Source organism: Amblyomma maculatum, chromosome 9, assembly GCF_055883805.1.
Source record: "Amblyomma maculatum isolate TAMU_Amacu chromosome 9, ASM5588380v1, whole genome shotgun sequence".
Classification (NCBI taxonomy): domain Eukaryota; kingdom Metazoa; phylum Arthropoda; class Arachnida; order Ixodida; family Ixodidae; genus Amblyomma; species Amblyomma maculatum.
The window spans coordinates 61,280,219-61,296,478 of NC_139352.1; the positions used below are offsets into that span (position 1 = coordinate 61,280,219).

Below are 16,260 nucleotides of genomic sequence, written 5' to 3' on the forward strand. Positions count from 1 at the left end.
ATTGTTAGCCGCCGCCCTTACCGTGTTTCCTTATCAGAACGTAAAATCATAGAAGATAATGTGAATGATATGCTCCGGCGAGACATTATTCGGCCATCAGCTAGCCCCTGGTCATCTCCGGTCGTCTTGGTCAAAAAAAAAGGATGGGTCCGTGCGTTTTTGCGTTGATTACCCCGCACCTCCACCACGTGTAAGGTAACGCGAAGGTCGGACTTGGGGAATCAGGCTTTATTACAGACCTGAAGCCTTGGTCGCACACTGCAGCCAAACACACTCCGCGATGACGATGGGTATCTACAAGAGGGAGCAGGATGAAGATGAAGCAGCACGTTCAGCAGTGTGGAAGATGAAGCGCCACACAGTGCTCACAGTATGTATGTATGTATGTATGTATGTATGTATGTATGTATGTATGTATGTATGTATGTATGTATGTATGTATGTATGTATGTATGTATGTATGTATGTATGTATGTGTCGCCAAGGTTTTAAAAAATACGGTGAGTGATAGCGCAGCCAAATTAACAGCTGTTCAGAGTCGTCTGGGCTAATCTGCAGTATTGTTTCGTCCATTAAGTTAATCAATTAGCAAATACTAATTAGCTTTTTAATTATTGCTTGAAAGAAAAAGTGTCAATGCAGAAGTTACAGATCTCGAAAAACGGCTAGCTACGTTGTTTCCATCATGCTACGACTTGATGTAGGCATGCGCCCATCAATCCACAACTTAATTTAGTGGATAGCAATGAGAACGCTACCGAAAAGCAAAAAAAAAAAAAAAAATAAAGAAACTCGGACAAGCCTTTGAAGCCGCCAGGTTCCAAGGGATATCGGCCGTCTGATAAGAACAGGAAGGCGAGGCCGCCATCCTGATTATCTGATATAATTATAGGCACTGTAGATGTAATAAAGTTTTTCTATATTATGCTATGCCCATGCTCTGCCTCTTACCGGAGAAAAGTGTTTAATAAGGTCTCTTGTCATCTTAAGTTTTTAATAATAATTTACTTTTAGTCATTGGTACTTGCATTCTAGCAAGCGCGGAAGCTTATGCACGTAGTAGACGGACGTTTGAAGAAACGTTTCGAGTGGGTCAGCACCCAGCAGTCATAAATGCTTGAATTTCGAAACCAGAACTGCAATATCGGTATCATCGTTACTGATCACGCTGCAAGTACCATCGCTAGCCGAACATAGCCAAGTATGGCTACCGTGCTATGACCGTGCGCATATTTTTTGTTTTGCTTTGTTCGTTTGCGCGCTCTTTAGTTGCGGCAGCACGCTTGTGGTAACATGTGTTAAAGTCATGCTTACAACGTAGAGTTCACAGAGCTCACAGATCTCGCCAGGCTGCTTGTAGACCCCGTGGAAAATTATCTCTGATGGTGAGCTTTCACACCACTGTTCTATTCAAGTTTGAGCCGGTGTATCGTTAGTTCGCTCGCGGACACATGTCTCAAAAGTGCATAGTATTCATTGATTTTGTTGATGTTAGTTGATTCTACAGCCCAGTAACGAAGCTTGCCTCTCATTCCTGTCATCGATATGATTAGTGCTCAAGAAGACAGCGCGGTGCCACTTCTCTGCTCCTTCAAAGCGACCTCGTGCATCAATCCGCGCGGACCCGCCTATCAGTGACTTCGGCGGCTAGAGAAGTTGGTGCGAAAGTATTAATACGCCGCTCGCAGGCCTCGCCAGTCCGGCTTCAGACGTTCACGTTCTTCGACGGACGTCCGGTGACATTCGAGTCCTGGGGAATTTGCTGACAGCTGGGGTTCAATGGTTCTCTGCCTGGCTGTAGTGACCATCGTCGTCGCGTTGTACCGAAAGTCTGCGAAAGGCAGACGGGCCCTAATTTAAATAAATACTTCCAATGCTAGAAGCTGCTGCCCAGCATAACGGCACTACGCGCCCGGCCGCGTCGCTGAGCCATAGGCTTTATGGTGCGAAAGCACCTAACAGGACAGCCTAGCAAAACGTTTGTATGTCCGCTTGTAGCGCTTTCACACTTAAAATAAAGAGAGAGAGAAAGCAAGCCATCAGCCGAAGCCAACATGTCTGTCAGTGTGTGCGTGCGTGTGTGTGCGTGCGTGTGCGTGCGTGCACAGAAGCGCTTTTTCAAGTGCCCCAAGTGGGTGGACTGGGCGAGGAAATGGAGGAGGTCCAGACTGATGAACGCCTGAATGTAGGAAAAGCAGAAATCTAATCGAGGATGTCTCTTGAAGGACAGCATCGCCAAGCAAGACAGCTCTGGCGGTGTGGTGGGCTGTGGCTTCTGGGTCATCGAGTTGGCGGGATGCTGTATTGTTGAGCCCGATCATCGCCACCAACATGCTGCTGCACATCACGTACCACCTACAGCTGCGAGTGGGCCACCCACCGGTGTGTGCCAGGTCTTGTTGACCCCAACATGGCAAACCTCAGCCTGATGCCCAAGGCAGTCAACTATTCGGTCAGATCTGTTGATTGTATGACCATGACCGGTGGCCACACCCGGAACGCCAAAAGCTGTTGGCAGAAGGCCACCAAATGTATGCTTTGGCAGAGCTTTCATGGAGTCTACCACCGTGTCTCACACTGTGTTCCTCTTGCTACAATGTTTGTTTTACCCAAGTGCAGAATGCTGATGCAGTTGTTTTGTAGGCACACATTCTACGGTTAAGATGCTTAGCACTCACACATGGAACATTGAAATCCAAAGAGGCTGAGCAACTGCGCAGTTTGATTTTTTTTTTTGTTTGTTATTCATAGCAATGCAGAGGAATAACAAAACTTTACAGCTACTTGCATAGATCATATAATGAATGACAATCAGACAGAAGCAGAAAAAAGAGCAATGGAATTTGATAAAGTGAAAAAGTTGGGCAAGAGCTCTGGTTACCAGAACAGTTATGCAGACGGGAGCGGCTAAAACTCGCCATGAATAATGCCAGTGTTGCCTGGATTTTTGCTGGACAGCCGCCCTGAATCCCTAGCAATCCCTAGGTCGGATTGTCCCTAGTTGGGGGCACGGCGTGCCGGCGGGCCACCGCTCATCGCCCGCCAACCGCCCTGCCTGAGGTTGCCGCCTGTGCCGCGGCGGCGGTTTGGTGCCGTGGCTTTTGTTGTAGTAAACGAGGCACGGACGGGTGCGATCGAACTGACTGGTGTGCGCGCCATGAACAACCCTGGCACATCTGCTGCGGCTTCGGTACAGAAAGGTTAGTGCCCGGTCTGTGAAAAGATTTGTTTAGTTGTAGACAAAGCATGCCAATGAAGGTGCCGCCATGTTCAAATTTTAGCTGCCCCATTTGCGTACAATGTTCGTGATTATATGCTGTCCGCTTACCGCTCTTATTTGTCACATACTGCAGGGATTTGTGCCAAGGTATGCACTTACAGCACGCGCCAATTTAGCACGGTTGAAGGCGAGCACTGCACTGTCTTATGATGCTGCTAACTGGCGCTTGATGCTTTGTCTTCTATCAACCAGATACTCACGGCACTCGTCAGTGATTAGCTGCTTAGGGCGACGAAGCTAATTTTATGCTTTTTTCGTTCTTGGCCCAGCTTCTCCATACGCTGTTCGTTTTGATCACATCCGGGTGAAATACTTGCCTATGATATCGCTCGAGCATCACTAGCTTGAAACTAGTGATACATACTATTGAGCACCAAAAGCTCGAAACTAGCACTGAACCTTTTACAGCCAAAAGCGGCAGCTATATGGATGATATTCTGCGTACCCTTGATGAAATTTTACCTAGTTTGCGTCGGGTACGACAAAAGGATAAGCTCTGTTGAGACAACAGAAATGATAACGTAAATACCGTTTAGACAACTCCATTGTAGCACGGAGACCACGTAGCGGTGCTGCAAAGTAATGAACTCGCTACTGAACTCCCCTTATGTGTGTGTGATTTTTTTTTTTTTTTTCCTGTACCTTTAGTTTCTTACACTCCTTACTAGAGCCCTGCACGGGTTGGATTTTCCAGCCCCTTCCCTGGCCCACGTTTGAAGACCATCCCGGGCCCATGGTTCCAAGCCCATCGGCAATGATTACATGTCCCGGACCCGGCCTGCGCTTCCACGACGGCCCGTGCCAAAACTGCAAAGTAAGTCTGAGCAGACGCCTTAAAAATTGCTTAACTAGCACATAACAATAAATCAAGATGAGAGACAAACCTTGCAAAATATTCTTGGTAGAGAAGGGCACAGTTAAAGCACCGACAGAAGCAAAGGCTTGGTGAAGAATATTTTGATAAGACATTTGATGTAAAGCTATCTAGCACAATGTACATTTAAAAGGTATGGATTACGGGCATTTTAACTATGACTCCTTATAAGCAATTGGCTCTTGGTGCAAGTTCTTTGCTTAATCACCTACAAAAAGACTGCCCCTGGCAACTTTGCCCCAGGAACATGTGTGGGCAAGGGCAGAAAAAAAACGAAATTTACATATTCATTGAAGAAATCACTGCCACATTACCACATCTCTGTGGAGACGAAAAGCGGTAGTGTCTGTTCATTGTGCATGTATATGTTATTGGATACATAAAGATTCCTAACGCAATAAGCTCTTATCCTACAGCATTTACTGTAGCGTAGAGACATTCTTTTGGGGGGGGGGGGGGGGGAGGGGGCAAAGCAGACAGTCAGAATTTTTATGAACAGATGGCTGCCTGCCAAGCAGTCAATTGAAGGTCCTTGTCCAGGGGCTGTTATGAGGCTTCAAATGTCCAGCCGTTAGCGGTAACGCAAAGGTTAGAAGCTACCCTCTTGCTCACTGATTGCTGAGAAATCCTAAGCTGATGGTGTTGAGTACTTCAGTAGGCACGTGCTCAGGGGTGTGAAACTCCCTATACCTCCCAGCGGCCACGAATTACAGACGCTAGCGCCAAACTCCCCATTATAGGATTATAGCGGGAGGGGGCGCGTAAAAAATGGACTTGACGGGGAGGCCGTATAGCGGACTGGTCCAAAAAAATGGTGCGCTGAAGGGGGTGTGGGTAGGTTGCTTCAAGCAGCGCGGGTCACGTGCGCCCGGGAAAACGCTCTGCCCGTGGATTTTCTACCGCATCATCGTTCTGCCACGGCGCGACCGCCTCGCGGCAGGAGCAGTGTGATGGAAAGAAAAACCACAAGCATAGCGCTCTCGAGGGCGCAGGCGCTCGCGAGCAAGCGTACCCGACCGCAGCAAGAAATAGCACAGAGAACAGCAGGTATCGTTTCTCTTTTTTATTAACTGCACGTGAAACAGAAAATTAAAAGATGCGACAAGGTATCCCTCAGACACACGCACTTTACATAGCTAACAGTTTACAGTAGTGTTCTGTGTTCTACGCTAACATTGTAATCTTGCACGCTTGCTTTATCACTACAAAAGAACCCAGTTTGCCGGCACTGCTTCTGTCAGCATGTGTACAGTTGATATGAAATTAAATAAATGATGCACATATTCATTCTACGCATTCCATACCATCAAAGCAATGTAGAAACATGAGCAAATACCTGCGTTCTAGTTACCTAGTTTGGTATTTGATGCAAGTAATCACATGTCACTGTGCTATACATAACCAAAATGCATGATTAAAAATTTACACTACCCTTCCTGGAAGAACAGTCTTCTTCGAAACGCACGTCTCTCCACAGTACATGAAGGTAACAAGTTCAACACGAAACACAGCGGATATCGCCGACTGTAATGGCCAGCACAATCAGCAGACGAGATGGGTCCACGGAACTGGAGGTGCACGCAGACAAGTCTCTCGTCTCACGAAGGGGCGAAGAGCCAGCAGGAATGAGATGCACAGAGTAAAAGAACCGCGACGAAAAATCGCAACTCGCTCGCATTCAAAACGAGCGGAGTCGTAACGGCTGCAGCGGTTCACGCGAGGACGAAGCAAGCCACGCAGCGCAGTCGGCGGCTGCAGTGCGAGGGGAAAATTTAGGCGCGAGGGAGAAGTCCTCCTCCCAGCTTTTTCTTTCCTCCTTTCGCCCCCGCTTGGGAGAATTAGACGGGACGGAAGTGCCGCTGACTTTCCGCGGCCTGACGTGCTTATGCAAACGGGCTGTGTCATGCATGACAGGTCACCGCACTTCATAACACCTCCATTGTAGTACAGTTCGCTATCGAGTTTTGAGCCTTTTCTTTTTAACTTTTTTCACTTGCGTCATTGAATGCAGCTCGGCATGTTCGTACTAAATTACTTGGACAAAACACAGATGGGCACTGATTAAACTCTGTTTACAAATTAGCTTTCTCTCATTCTCTGTCAACATATGTACTAGTAGTGGCTTATTCATAAACCACTGGAATGATTTTAGTGCTGGAATTCCATCATCTCCAAAAGAAGCCATACACAGCTTTACCCAGCCTGGCCTGGTTCCGCCACTGCAAGCTGCAAGCCCAGGCCTGCATGTCAAGACCGAGCCAGGTCCAGACCCATAAAAACGGCAATTTTCCAGCCCGGCCCAGGTTTTCGGGCTGCCTGAATTCATGCTCTGCTCCATATACTGTTGAAATTATTTGCCGAGAATAAATTCTCAGCAGGCAGTACTTTGGTAATCTTTGTTAGGAAGAAATTACATGCCATAATTTTTTTGCCCTGGAAACTTGGGTGATATCTGGCTTACACGACTACCTCAAAAATATCACCCAGACGTGTCCCTTGCCTGCAGTTGCTTGCTGTACAAACAGCATTGCAATTTATTTGCTGACACTATGGTGCATGTAGTGCGAAACAAAAGGAGGTCATTATTTGCTAGAAGATGATTGTGAAAGTATGAAAAATTTCAGTCACTGCTATTTTCATGGGAAAATGTCGCATGGCCTTGTATAGCCAATTAGGGTCAATTGATGAGAAATTTTTGCTCAAGATTTCTGCCAGCAGAGTAGGCACTGCTGTCATTTCTAATAGCTATTTCGTTGTTCATTCATTTGCAGCGGCACCAACATGTTCTGTTGTCTGTGTTTTGTGCACCCATATTCTGTTCGTTGCTTTAAAACATTTCTGGGTAAGTGCAGTCGAGACCGCGAGCATAGTGTTGGGCAAATTCACCAGGCGGTATGACAAAAGGAGGCAGTGTGGTGTAGAGGAATCCACTTGTGCTTGTGACAGAGACTGCAACCATGCCAGACAGGTTGCCAAGACATCGAACGAGAAGCCAGACTAGCCTATTGCTGAGCTTACCAAATGCGGAATCAAGCCAAGACTGAAGCGGCAGCTACAAATGCGGCACCGGCCGATGGCTAATGCTCTTGACTTGGTTCAAAGAGAGCTGAACCTCCACAATTTTTAATATTTCATAACAAAGGCTTTCAAGGATTTGCCTCAAGTGATTCCAGGTAGCCCTGCATGCACAAACCTTTGTCACGGATACACCTGCAAGAGACAAATAGTGGCGCGTAATTGCTCCAAGCGATGTTCTCTTTGTTTTCCTTTTTAACTTGATACCATGAAAAGCACCCTGTGTAGCAGCACCTGCTGACTTGGTCATGTTATGTGGCCTTGTGATGTCACACAACCTGACGGACAGTCATTGCAGTGCTGCGTCACCTTCCTGCCACTTGCCAGATACATGCCCATAATTTTTCATGGATGCCAGATTTTCTGCAGTATGGGACCCATCAGAATATTTTTTTGTTGCCAGAATCCAATAGTGCAGTGTTTCATGACTTTTTTGTCGCTTGTCCGGCAGCAAGAAACATTTATTGCCCAGATATTTCGATTTGAAGTTGAAGAGGTCTTTTTTCCTTCCAAGGGATTTAGACTTGGGAAAAATACCTTATGTGGTGTACTCTAGCGTCGCTGCCCTGCAGATGGCAAACTGATGTGCCAGTAAGACGCTGGGACAGCAGAAAATAGAGAAATAGAAATATTACGAGATAGTTTGGCAGACTCCTATGCTTATCATAGATATGAGACATCGGTGACACTATCAACAGCCAGCAAAAGCATTCAGCACACTTGGGATGCAATTGCACTACACAAGTAATGTAATGCGAGAGGTCTCAGCTGTTCGTGTGGCGCAATGGCTAAGACATTCAGTTAAAACTCCAAAGGACTTAGGATTAAATCCCGTTCGAGGCTGGTTTTTTTGCCTTTTTTATTTCTTTTTTTCTTAAGCACCCATGCCATTTTAAATCTTACTTTTTCCAGCCTTTCTTTTCTTTCCCAGCTCCACTCGGGTCTGTGCAGGTTTATTCTGCCCAGTAAGTTATAACTTAATCCTGTGTGCATTTCATACCAGATTTTTCAATAGAGAAGCGCTTACTGAGGCATGAACTTCATCAGAGGAAAACTGCTGCTCCGCACTTGTAAACCAAAGCATGTATATTAAAAATGAAACCATGTGGGCATGCCAAATGCATAGCTGTGACTTCAAAGAACCAAAACATACCAAAACGAAACTGACTGCCTGTGGCACTGCCAAGCGCAAATTTTTTTTTCTGCTTCCAATATTTAGCCTGTCTTTTTGCCATTTTTGAAACAAAAGTTAACAATTCAAACATGCAACAATAATACATGTTAGGCAGCCTCCGGGATCCCTTGCATGTCATTGTGCATGCATTTGCGATTTCTGTATTTCTGCAATGCCTGCATTTCTGTTCTCTTTTTTCTACCTTATAAGAGTCTTGTTTTCAGCGAAAGTGGTGTTTTTGTGATTAGGAGCCAGTATACCATCGCTGCAAGCTTACTTTTTCTTGCACCTGAAAACTTCAAACACAAATTGAGAACCTGTAATTTCTCTCTTTTTTTTTTTGCTCACTGCGTGTTCTTTGCGAATGATGAATTTGACCACTTGCTTCACGAGGGAAGGCTCGAGGACGTTGAAGCTACTTTGATTGCCCGTCACTAGGCACAGTTATAGCAGTCTCGTAGCTCACTGGGTGCATGAGGTATTTGAGGTTACTACTCCTTATCGCCATAGACACCAGCAGGCTCAGCATATGTATCTAGGCATGCGGCTTCTTGTTGGTTGACCCCTTATCATTTATACTGCGCAGTTTGTTGAATAATGGAAGCGTACAAGTTGACGCAGGAAATGAAACACCATGCAGTCCTCATCGCACTGGCCGCGCGCCACAGCGACTTGGAAATTGCCAACTTTCTGAATGTAGCAAAGTCTTTCGTTAACAAGGTGCGAACAGAACTGATGTGCTGTGACGGTGACGTGGCATCTGTGGCGAAAAGGAAAAAGCACACTCAGCGGTCAGACGTCGTCAGAACACCTGATTTTCTTCAGAGGCTGCAAGTCATCGTGAGTGACAACACAGAGAAGTCAATGCGGGCCATTGCAAAGGAGCTCGATGTCGCAGAGTCAGCTGTCAGGCTTGCTGTGCACGAGGACGTGAGGTACCATTTCTGTTTCATGAGGAGGGCGCAATTCTTTTCTGGTAAAGCTCGGAAGAATAGTCTGCTCTGGTCCAAGCGCTTGCTAGGCAAGCTGAAGAGCCTGGAATGCTTTTTTTTCTTTCAGATAAAAAGAACTTCGATCAAGACCAAAAAGCTAATTGCCATAATGAAAGATGGCTTTACGGAAGCGCTAATGAGGTGCTGACAGCATTGCACACAAAAATTCTGTCTGTGATGGTGTCAGCAGCCGTCAGCAACAAGGGTGATGTCATGCTGCCGCACTGTTTTGCAGAAGGACTCCGCGTTAATGCTGCCGAGTACGCAGAGGTGCTTGCCACCGTTGTGAAGGCCTGGACTGATACTGTTTCGAAAGGAAAACCTTGTGTCTTTCAGCAACATTCGGCTCTCGCCCACACCGCCTGCGTCACCCACGAGTGGCTGGTCAACAGCTTCCAATAACCACATCACTTCCAACTTGTGGCCTCCTAGTTGTCCAGATTTGAATCCACTCGGCATCATTGAGAGAGAAGCGGACAAAAGGCCACATAATACAAAAATCTCTGAAGGTCGCCACTGCGAACTCAATGGGCAGTACCTCTAAGAACCACCTGATCCGTGCATGCAGCCATTTCCGAAGCTGAATTGAATTGGTTATTGCTGCAAGTGGCACATTCATTGAGTAATGTGAAAATAAACAGTTTGGTGAAAATATATATATATCTGCTGGAGATATTCTCTGCCTGAAGCCAACATTGCATCCTCAAATGCCTCGCGCACCCGGTATATTGCAAGATATGTGGCTCGAAAGTTCTGGCACAAATCAAAATGCAGTACTTATTCTGTATCTAATTTTGAGCAAATTATGTGTGTGAAAAAAAAAGAAAACGAATTCATCTCAAATTTTGACCACCGAGGTCTTCTTTATACGTCTGCAGAGCTTGCAAAGCTCGTAAACACGCTGGAAAATTCGATTTTTTAAAATTATTTCATTTCAATAATTGAGATTAAGACAAGCAGCATTCATAATTTTGCTATGTTTTTGAAAAGCCCAGAGGTTCCCGAGCCTGGACATTCTGCCCATGACAAAAAAATTACTCTTCGCATAGAGAAGTTCTACGTCCAGATGAGGTTCTGTTTTTATGTGACGTCACTAAACTAAGAGCAGAGCTCTAAACCAGAGCAGATAATGCACCTGAAGGTGAGGAGATGGAAAAAATTATGTTCTAAAGACAGCCAAAGATGGTATGAAAATCTAATAAACTACATTTGGTGACACTCGCCGCATATCCGGCAGCAAAAAATCAAATAATTGCCGAGATATTGCAATAAGAAGTTGACGTTTTTTCTTGTTCCCGCCGGTGGAATTCAAACTGTGGCCTCCAACTACGTAGTTGGAGTTGAGTGACGCACGCTATGACGTAAGCGGAGACTCCGTGATAGCTAGCGAGCCGGCGCATCCCTTAAGGGCCAACTTGGCAACAGCGTACTCGCAATGACGGCCTCAGCCGAAATAAATAAAACGATGAAGAGAGTAATTTACCAAGCGATGGGCTCATAAAGGAAGAAAAAAAAAACAGAGCGCTTGTAATGCACAATACTTTACATGTTTCTCAAGCTTTTGCGCTCCTTCTTGCACTGTGTATAAACAAACCGAGCCCTCGGTCATCGCAACGCTTCCTGACATGTTTACATACAAATAAGATTTAGTTACCAGCAAAATAGTGTCCTCGCTGCTGCGCTTGTCAGTTTTGAAGCTTCGTCGCACTTTCTTCCTTCAAGGTTTGTGCTACAGCTCCGTGTTCAGCGAAAATTACGTCCACGGTAGCAGAACATGACCGAAGTGCCGGCGCCACTACATTTGCCAGCGCTGTGAAATTCCACATGTTAAAATGGATCCAGTGCACAATATAGTGCGCATAGGCATCCAGAACATTAGTTGCAAGACGTGAGAGCAGGCAGCATGCGCCGATGATCAAGAAGTTGTAATTTTTAGACCGGCAGCAGAAACACTTTATTGTAAATGGGGCCATGACATAAAAACTAGAAATATTTCGAAGGTTCTTGTGGCGCGGCGTAGCGAACCGTTAGCGCCGAATGTTACGGAGCAAGCAGTGCCGAGTTCGAGTCTTACCGCTTCTGCCGGTTTTTTTTTTTTTTTTTAACCTTTTGTAATGTATTTCTGGTGCTTCGTTATTTTTAGTTTTTACATTTTACCCGAGGCCCTTTTTTTCGCCGGGCGACGAGCGCAATATATCGACGCTCTCCTTGGTATGAGCAGCAAGTATGCCCCTTTTGTTTATGACGCCTGCAAATAGCACGTTGAAGGTCTTGTTGACGCAGTATATGTTGGTCAGATGTGCCATGATTTAGTGAACAATTGAATGATAATGCATTTTTCCTTCGCTGCTTAGCATACGTATGCTTTTCGTGGCGTACGTAGCTGCAGTCAAGCGGTCAGGTCGCAGTCGAAGCGGCAACGGCGGCGATTTGTTGGCGCAGAAGTGTGAACGAAGGAGTGTGTCGGCGGTAGCGGATTTCGCTCGCTCGTGCCTCCGAATGCTCAAATGGGAACCATCAAGGCGCATCTGCTGCTCCAAGCTCGTAATTGAGGCGCTGCAGGTTCAAACAAACTATCCGAGTGCGCACGAAATGCCTGAGCCGAAACATAACCAAAACTGAAGTGGGCGCCTGTGGCGCCTCCAAGTATATTTTTGTATTTGCCTTGCAACGTTTACGTTGTCTTTTCGCCGTCGCTTACGTATGATAAAAGCGTGTTATCATGTTTGAGAAAAAACGTACTACCGCATTCAAACATGCAACGTAATTCGCATTTGTCAGCCTCCGGGATCCCTAGCGCGTCACGTGATTTGTTGTTGCGAGCCTCGGCCGTTTGGCTGTGGTGGCGATACCTGTATTTCTGTTATTCTTCTTTACTACCTTATAACAGCTCTGTTTTCAGTAAGAGTGGTCTTTTTGTAATCAGGAACTGGCATTCTATCGATGCAAACCCACTTCCTTTCTCTCTTTAGTGTCCTTTCAATGACTCTGCCCGCATCTTGTGTATTTTCAAATTTGGCAGCTTAATTCATTCACGTGCTCGTAGTTCAGTGTATTTCAGTGACATTTTCATATAATTCTGTAGTGTTTCTTATGTTGGTACCATATGCTTGAACTATATTCACTTAAAGGGCATGACAGCTAAAATTTGAGCATAAACTGATTATTGCATTTCACTCCGTTCACGTTAATTATAAATCCTCGCAATTTGAGATTTCAGTGCAGTAGATAGTTTAAAATGAATTTTTATTATTAATAGCGAAAGCAGCTTTATGGTTTGGCAACCTTGGGCGCTGACGTCACACGATATCATCCCCATGTTTTCTGCTATTCATAGTGACTGCGGCACTCTTGCATGCATGCCGTGGATTGTGGTCACTGAGAGCCTTTTTCTTTCTTCAGCAAAAATATTTCATTCGCATATTATTTTTACTTTGGCAAGCCTTCACTATAGTGTGCAACCTTAGCGATCCTTGGACTTGTTTTGGGCTTCGTCTAGAGATTGTCGAGAAAGCCAAAATAGATGTGCTCATGCTGTATTATTTAAGCATACAATCTGAAGCACATTATTTTCACGTTTTGAGAGTTAGTTTGTTAGCAATAAGCGCTCCCATATACAAAAAGGCACATGTCCAACGTTTCCTTCCTGGTCTTAAATCGGCAACCAATCAGCAACACAGTTGATATGAATCGAAGTTCGGTTTACATCCGGCTTCTGTTTTGGTGAGCAGTCAAGGTCGACAAGTCTCGTTCTGAACGACAGTCAGTCCGCAGTAAAACATCTTCAGAACACAGCGGGCCTGTTTGTAAGCAGCACAATTTCTGCTGCCAAGAAGGGTAGAAAGGCCTTTATGACTTATTGGAGATTTAATTCACCACATGCTCTGAAGTTTCTTCAAAAAGTCGATATTTCTGCTATAAAACATTAACATTTCTGCTCCATAGCTGTTTCAGAACGTCTGTCCTGCTTTGTGCTCCATTTAGCTGCTCCAAAAAGCATATTTGCTTGCTCCAAGAGCTGCTCTAAACACCTATTTTGGCCACGCACACATGGTACTGCTTTTCACGAGCCCCTGTCCAAAAGTGCTGAAAGAAGACAATAATGATGCTATTTTGGGGCCTACTTCATGCAACTTCAGCACTCAGACTTCGACTACCTTGAAGGAAAGTCATCTTTGCCGCTTAGAGTGTTCAAACGTGGACTAGCCTCCCTTGCACTTTATCATGGCGTTCGCACCCTGACCGCCCACTTACTTGTCCCTGTGGGCCTTCTCGATGAAATCCTACAGGCCCCTCATGATGAGCCCACAGCTGGGTGTCTTAACTTTATTTTACTCTCAGTCGCATTCAGGTTAAATAACATGGGCCCATATTGGTCTCGTCTATCTGCTAATGTCACGCACTATGTCAGGAGTTGCTGCGACTGCTAACGACACCGAACACTGCTAACAAGACTGTAGGATATACAACCAAACCAATCACTTGCGAGGCCATTCCAACAGATCGGCATGGACTTACTAGGTCATTTCCCGACATTGAAATCTAGCAACAAGTGGATAATAGTAGCAACTGACTACCTGACTCGCACCGCCGAAGCAAAGGGCCAAAGGCTTCTCCAGACTAATTATCGTTGTAGAAAGCGAGAAGCACATCATAATATCCGTCGTGTAAAAAACCCACTTCTCGTTGTCCGTGGCATTGTCCTCCTTGCATGCATTAGCAGTCAGTCGGCCTGAAAGTTAAGCCGATGTAACTAGTTTCTCGCTTTAATGTCAGCACAGTAGCCCGCCGCGCTGTTGCTGCCGCCTAGAAGCGGAGAAGCAGGTCAACTCCATTCCACCTTGTGTATGGCAGGGAGCCCGAAAATTCCGAGAGCACTGTGGAATCTACACTGCAGAAGTGCGAAAGGCTGAGCGTTGCTGGTGCACACGGTGCATCACGTTTGCTCTCATTATCATTATCAACTAAATGCACCGTTATCATTGCTAATGCCGTCATTGTCATTATCACTACTTGCAGCGTCATTGTCAGCGCTACTATCGTCGCATGTGAGACAACCTCTGTAGTGATGTCGGCACCTCGGCAATGGGAGATTCTCCTCCACCGGGCGGGCCCCGATGCGCCCACTTGAAGCCCATATACAACAGCAGTGTTTCTCCGGAGACAGAGCACCGGGACGGTAGGAATGCATCGCTCGCCGGTTTCGCATGTGTCTGCAAAGAGCGGAACTTCTCGGAAGAAACCGCCAGACTAAACATTGCTAACGGCGGGCAATGCCCCCGCGGGGAGAGGCGATGATCTCGGCTGTCTGCCGCGTGAAAGTAAAGCGTACGCGAGTGACACTGCTCGTAAAACAGAGAGAGGGAGCGCTGCACGTCGGGGGGCTACGCTCTGGCAGGGAGGCAACTCGAGTTAGAACGGAGCCGCGTCTGTGAGCAGTCGCGTGGTTTGAAGCTCCCGCGGTCGCCCGAGGGCTCCACGTATTTTACGGGCAGTCGTGCGCGCCTGGCCCGATTTTTAACGGCTTGCGAGCCGTGAGTGTACCGTGCGCGGTACTACTAGTACGTTGCGGCGTACTGCGTAACAGTTAGTCTTTTGTGTGTGTGTTGTATTATGTCCAAGGCAACCAAATACACGCCTGTTGTGCTATCTTGAACGGCACCGTCTGCTGAGTACCTTCTTGGAAGCCGCTCTCATCCACGAGCGGACACCCAAGCACAGAAGAGAACATTACTACCGCCAAGCTTGCCTTGCAGCGCCGGCTGAGCACTTTGCCATAGATGGTCCAGCGAGGCATACAAGTACATCGTACTCAAGTGCTCCAACACCAGATGGATGCTTTGAACGCGAAGGTTGGCAGAGAAATACGGAATTCCACAAGCCGGCCTGTTGGAGATATTCCAGCTTGCGTGGAGAGAGCAGATCCATAACCAGGTTTGAGAAGCAGGAATGAAGAGATGGCACAGCGAAGCACGGGCAATGTCATCCCTGTCAGTGGACTCCAGCACAAAACACACGATTGATAATGAGAACATCTATGACAACACACGAGACAGCGGACGGCAGCGGGTTACTCTGCGAGGCACGGAGTGGTTTTCTGCGCACAAGTGCTCCAAGTGCGACGCAGCCGATAAAACCATACAGCATGTTGTGATCGAGTGCCCGAAACTGTGGCCCTCCCCCCCTTCAACTGCGACATCAGCACTGATGGAGACTCCTTCGACAGCACTTGGTCTGCAGTCGATGTCACCACCCAAAGAGCACACCCTGGGTAGGGCAGTAGAGGTGACAAAGCACCGCCTTGACTGGTGGCGTAAACAAGAAGATTGTTGAAGGACTGACCCCTTCTTTTCCTTCTTTTTTCTGGACTTTTGACCAATGCACAGCAGTTGGTATAGTTTTTGTTCTTTCTCTACTCCTTTATTTATTGGCCTAATGAAGAACTCTGTGATCCCTCACTACAAAGGAGAGTGGCCGCATCAGCATCATGCAGACAAGGAGAATTATGATGTGTGTTTTAACTCATCCTCACGATAGACAAGGGCCCGCCGGGGTGGCGCAGTGGTTACGGCGCTCGACTACTGTTCCCAAGAATGCGGGATCGTAACCGGGCTTCGGCGGCCGCTTTTCGATGGAGACGAAAGCAAGGCGCCTGTGTTCTATGCGATGTCAGTGCACGTTAAAGACCCCCGGTGGTCGAAATTTCCGGAGTCCTCCACTATGGCACCTATCATAGCCTGAGTCGGTTTGGGATGTTAAACCCCGCAAACCAAACCAAACCAAATCACTGTAGACAAGATTTATGTGCAGTTCACGATCCCGGGCGTGGCACAGTTGGTTAAAGCTTAGGCTGGCTATGCGAGGG

At 46.6% G+C, this 16,260-nt stretch overlaps 2 protein-coding genes across 3 annotated transcripts in view; both read left to right on the forward strand.

Annotated features, from left to right (window-relative positions):
* The first annotated feature begins 1,211 nt into the window (after positions 1 to 1,211).
* Positions 1,212 to 16,260, forward strand: part of LOC146179179 (uncharacterized) — a 57,804-nt gene continuing 42,755 nt past the window's right edge. The window contains exon 1 of the mRNA XM_084580139.1: positions 1,212 to 1,385. The gene's annotated coding sequence lies outside the window, so the exon portion shown is untranslated. The remainder of the gene's footprint in view (positions 1,386 to 16,260) is intronic.
* On the forward strand, positions 2,903 to 15,415 carry LOC146179180 (uncharacterized). Of its 2 annotated transcripts, none has more exons than XM_084578858.1 (4): positions 2,903 to 3,200; positions 3,929 to 4,094; positions 6,307 to 9,338; positions 9,463 to 15,415. In XM_084578858.1, exons 3-4 carry the CDS (start codon positions 9,001 to 9,003, stop codon positions 9,464 to 9,466), a joined length of 342 nt encoding a protein of 113 aa, XP_084434984.1. In that variant the 5' UTR covers positions 2,903 to 3,200; positions 3,929 to 4,094; positions 6,307 to 9,000; the 3' UTR covers positions 9,467 to 15,415. The 2 variants fall into 2 exon arrangements, with proteins under 2 accessions (XP_084434984.1, XP_084434986.1); XM_084578860.1 differs by having other exon boundaries at positions 2,914 to 3,200; positions 6,307 to 6,416; positions 6,458 to 15,415.

What these genes read in the sequence shown, in the direction of transcription:
- LOC146179180 (XM_084578858.1), top strand. Translation starts at nt 9,001, where the DNA reads ATGGAAGCGTACAAGTTGACGCAGGAAATGAAACACCATGCAGTCCTC.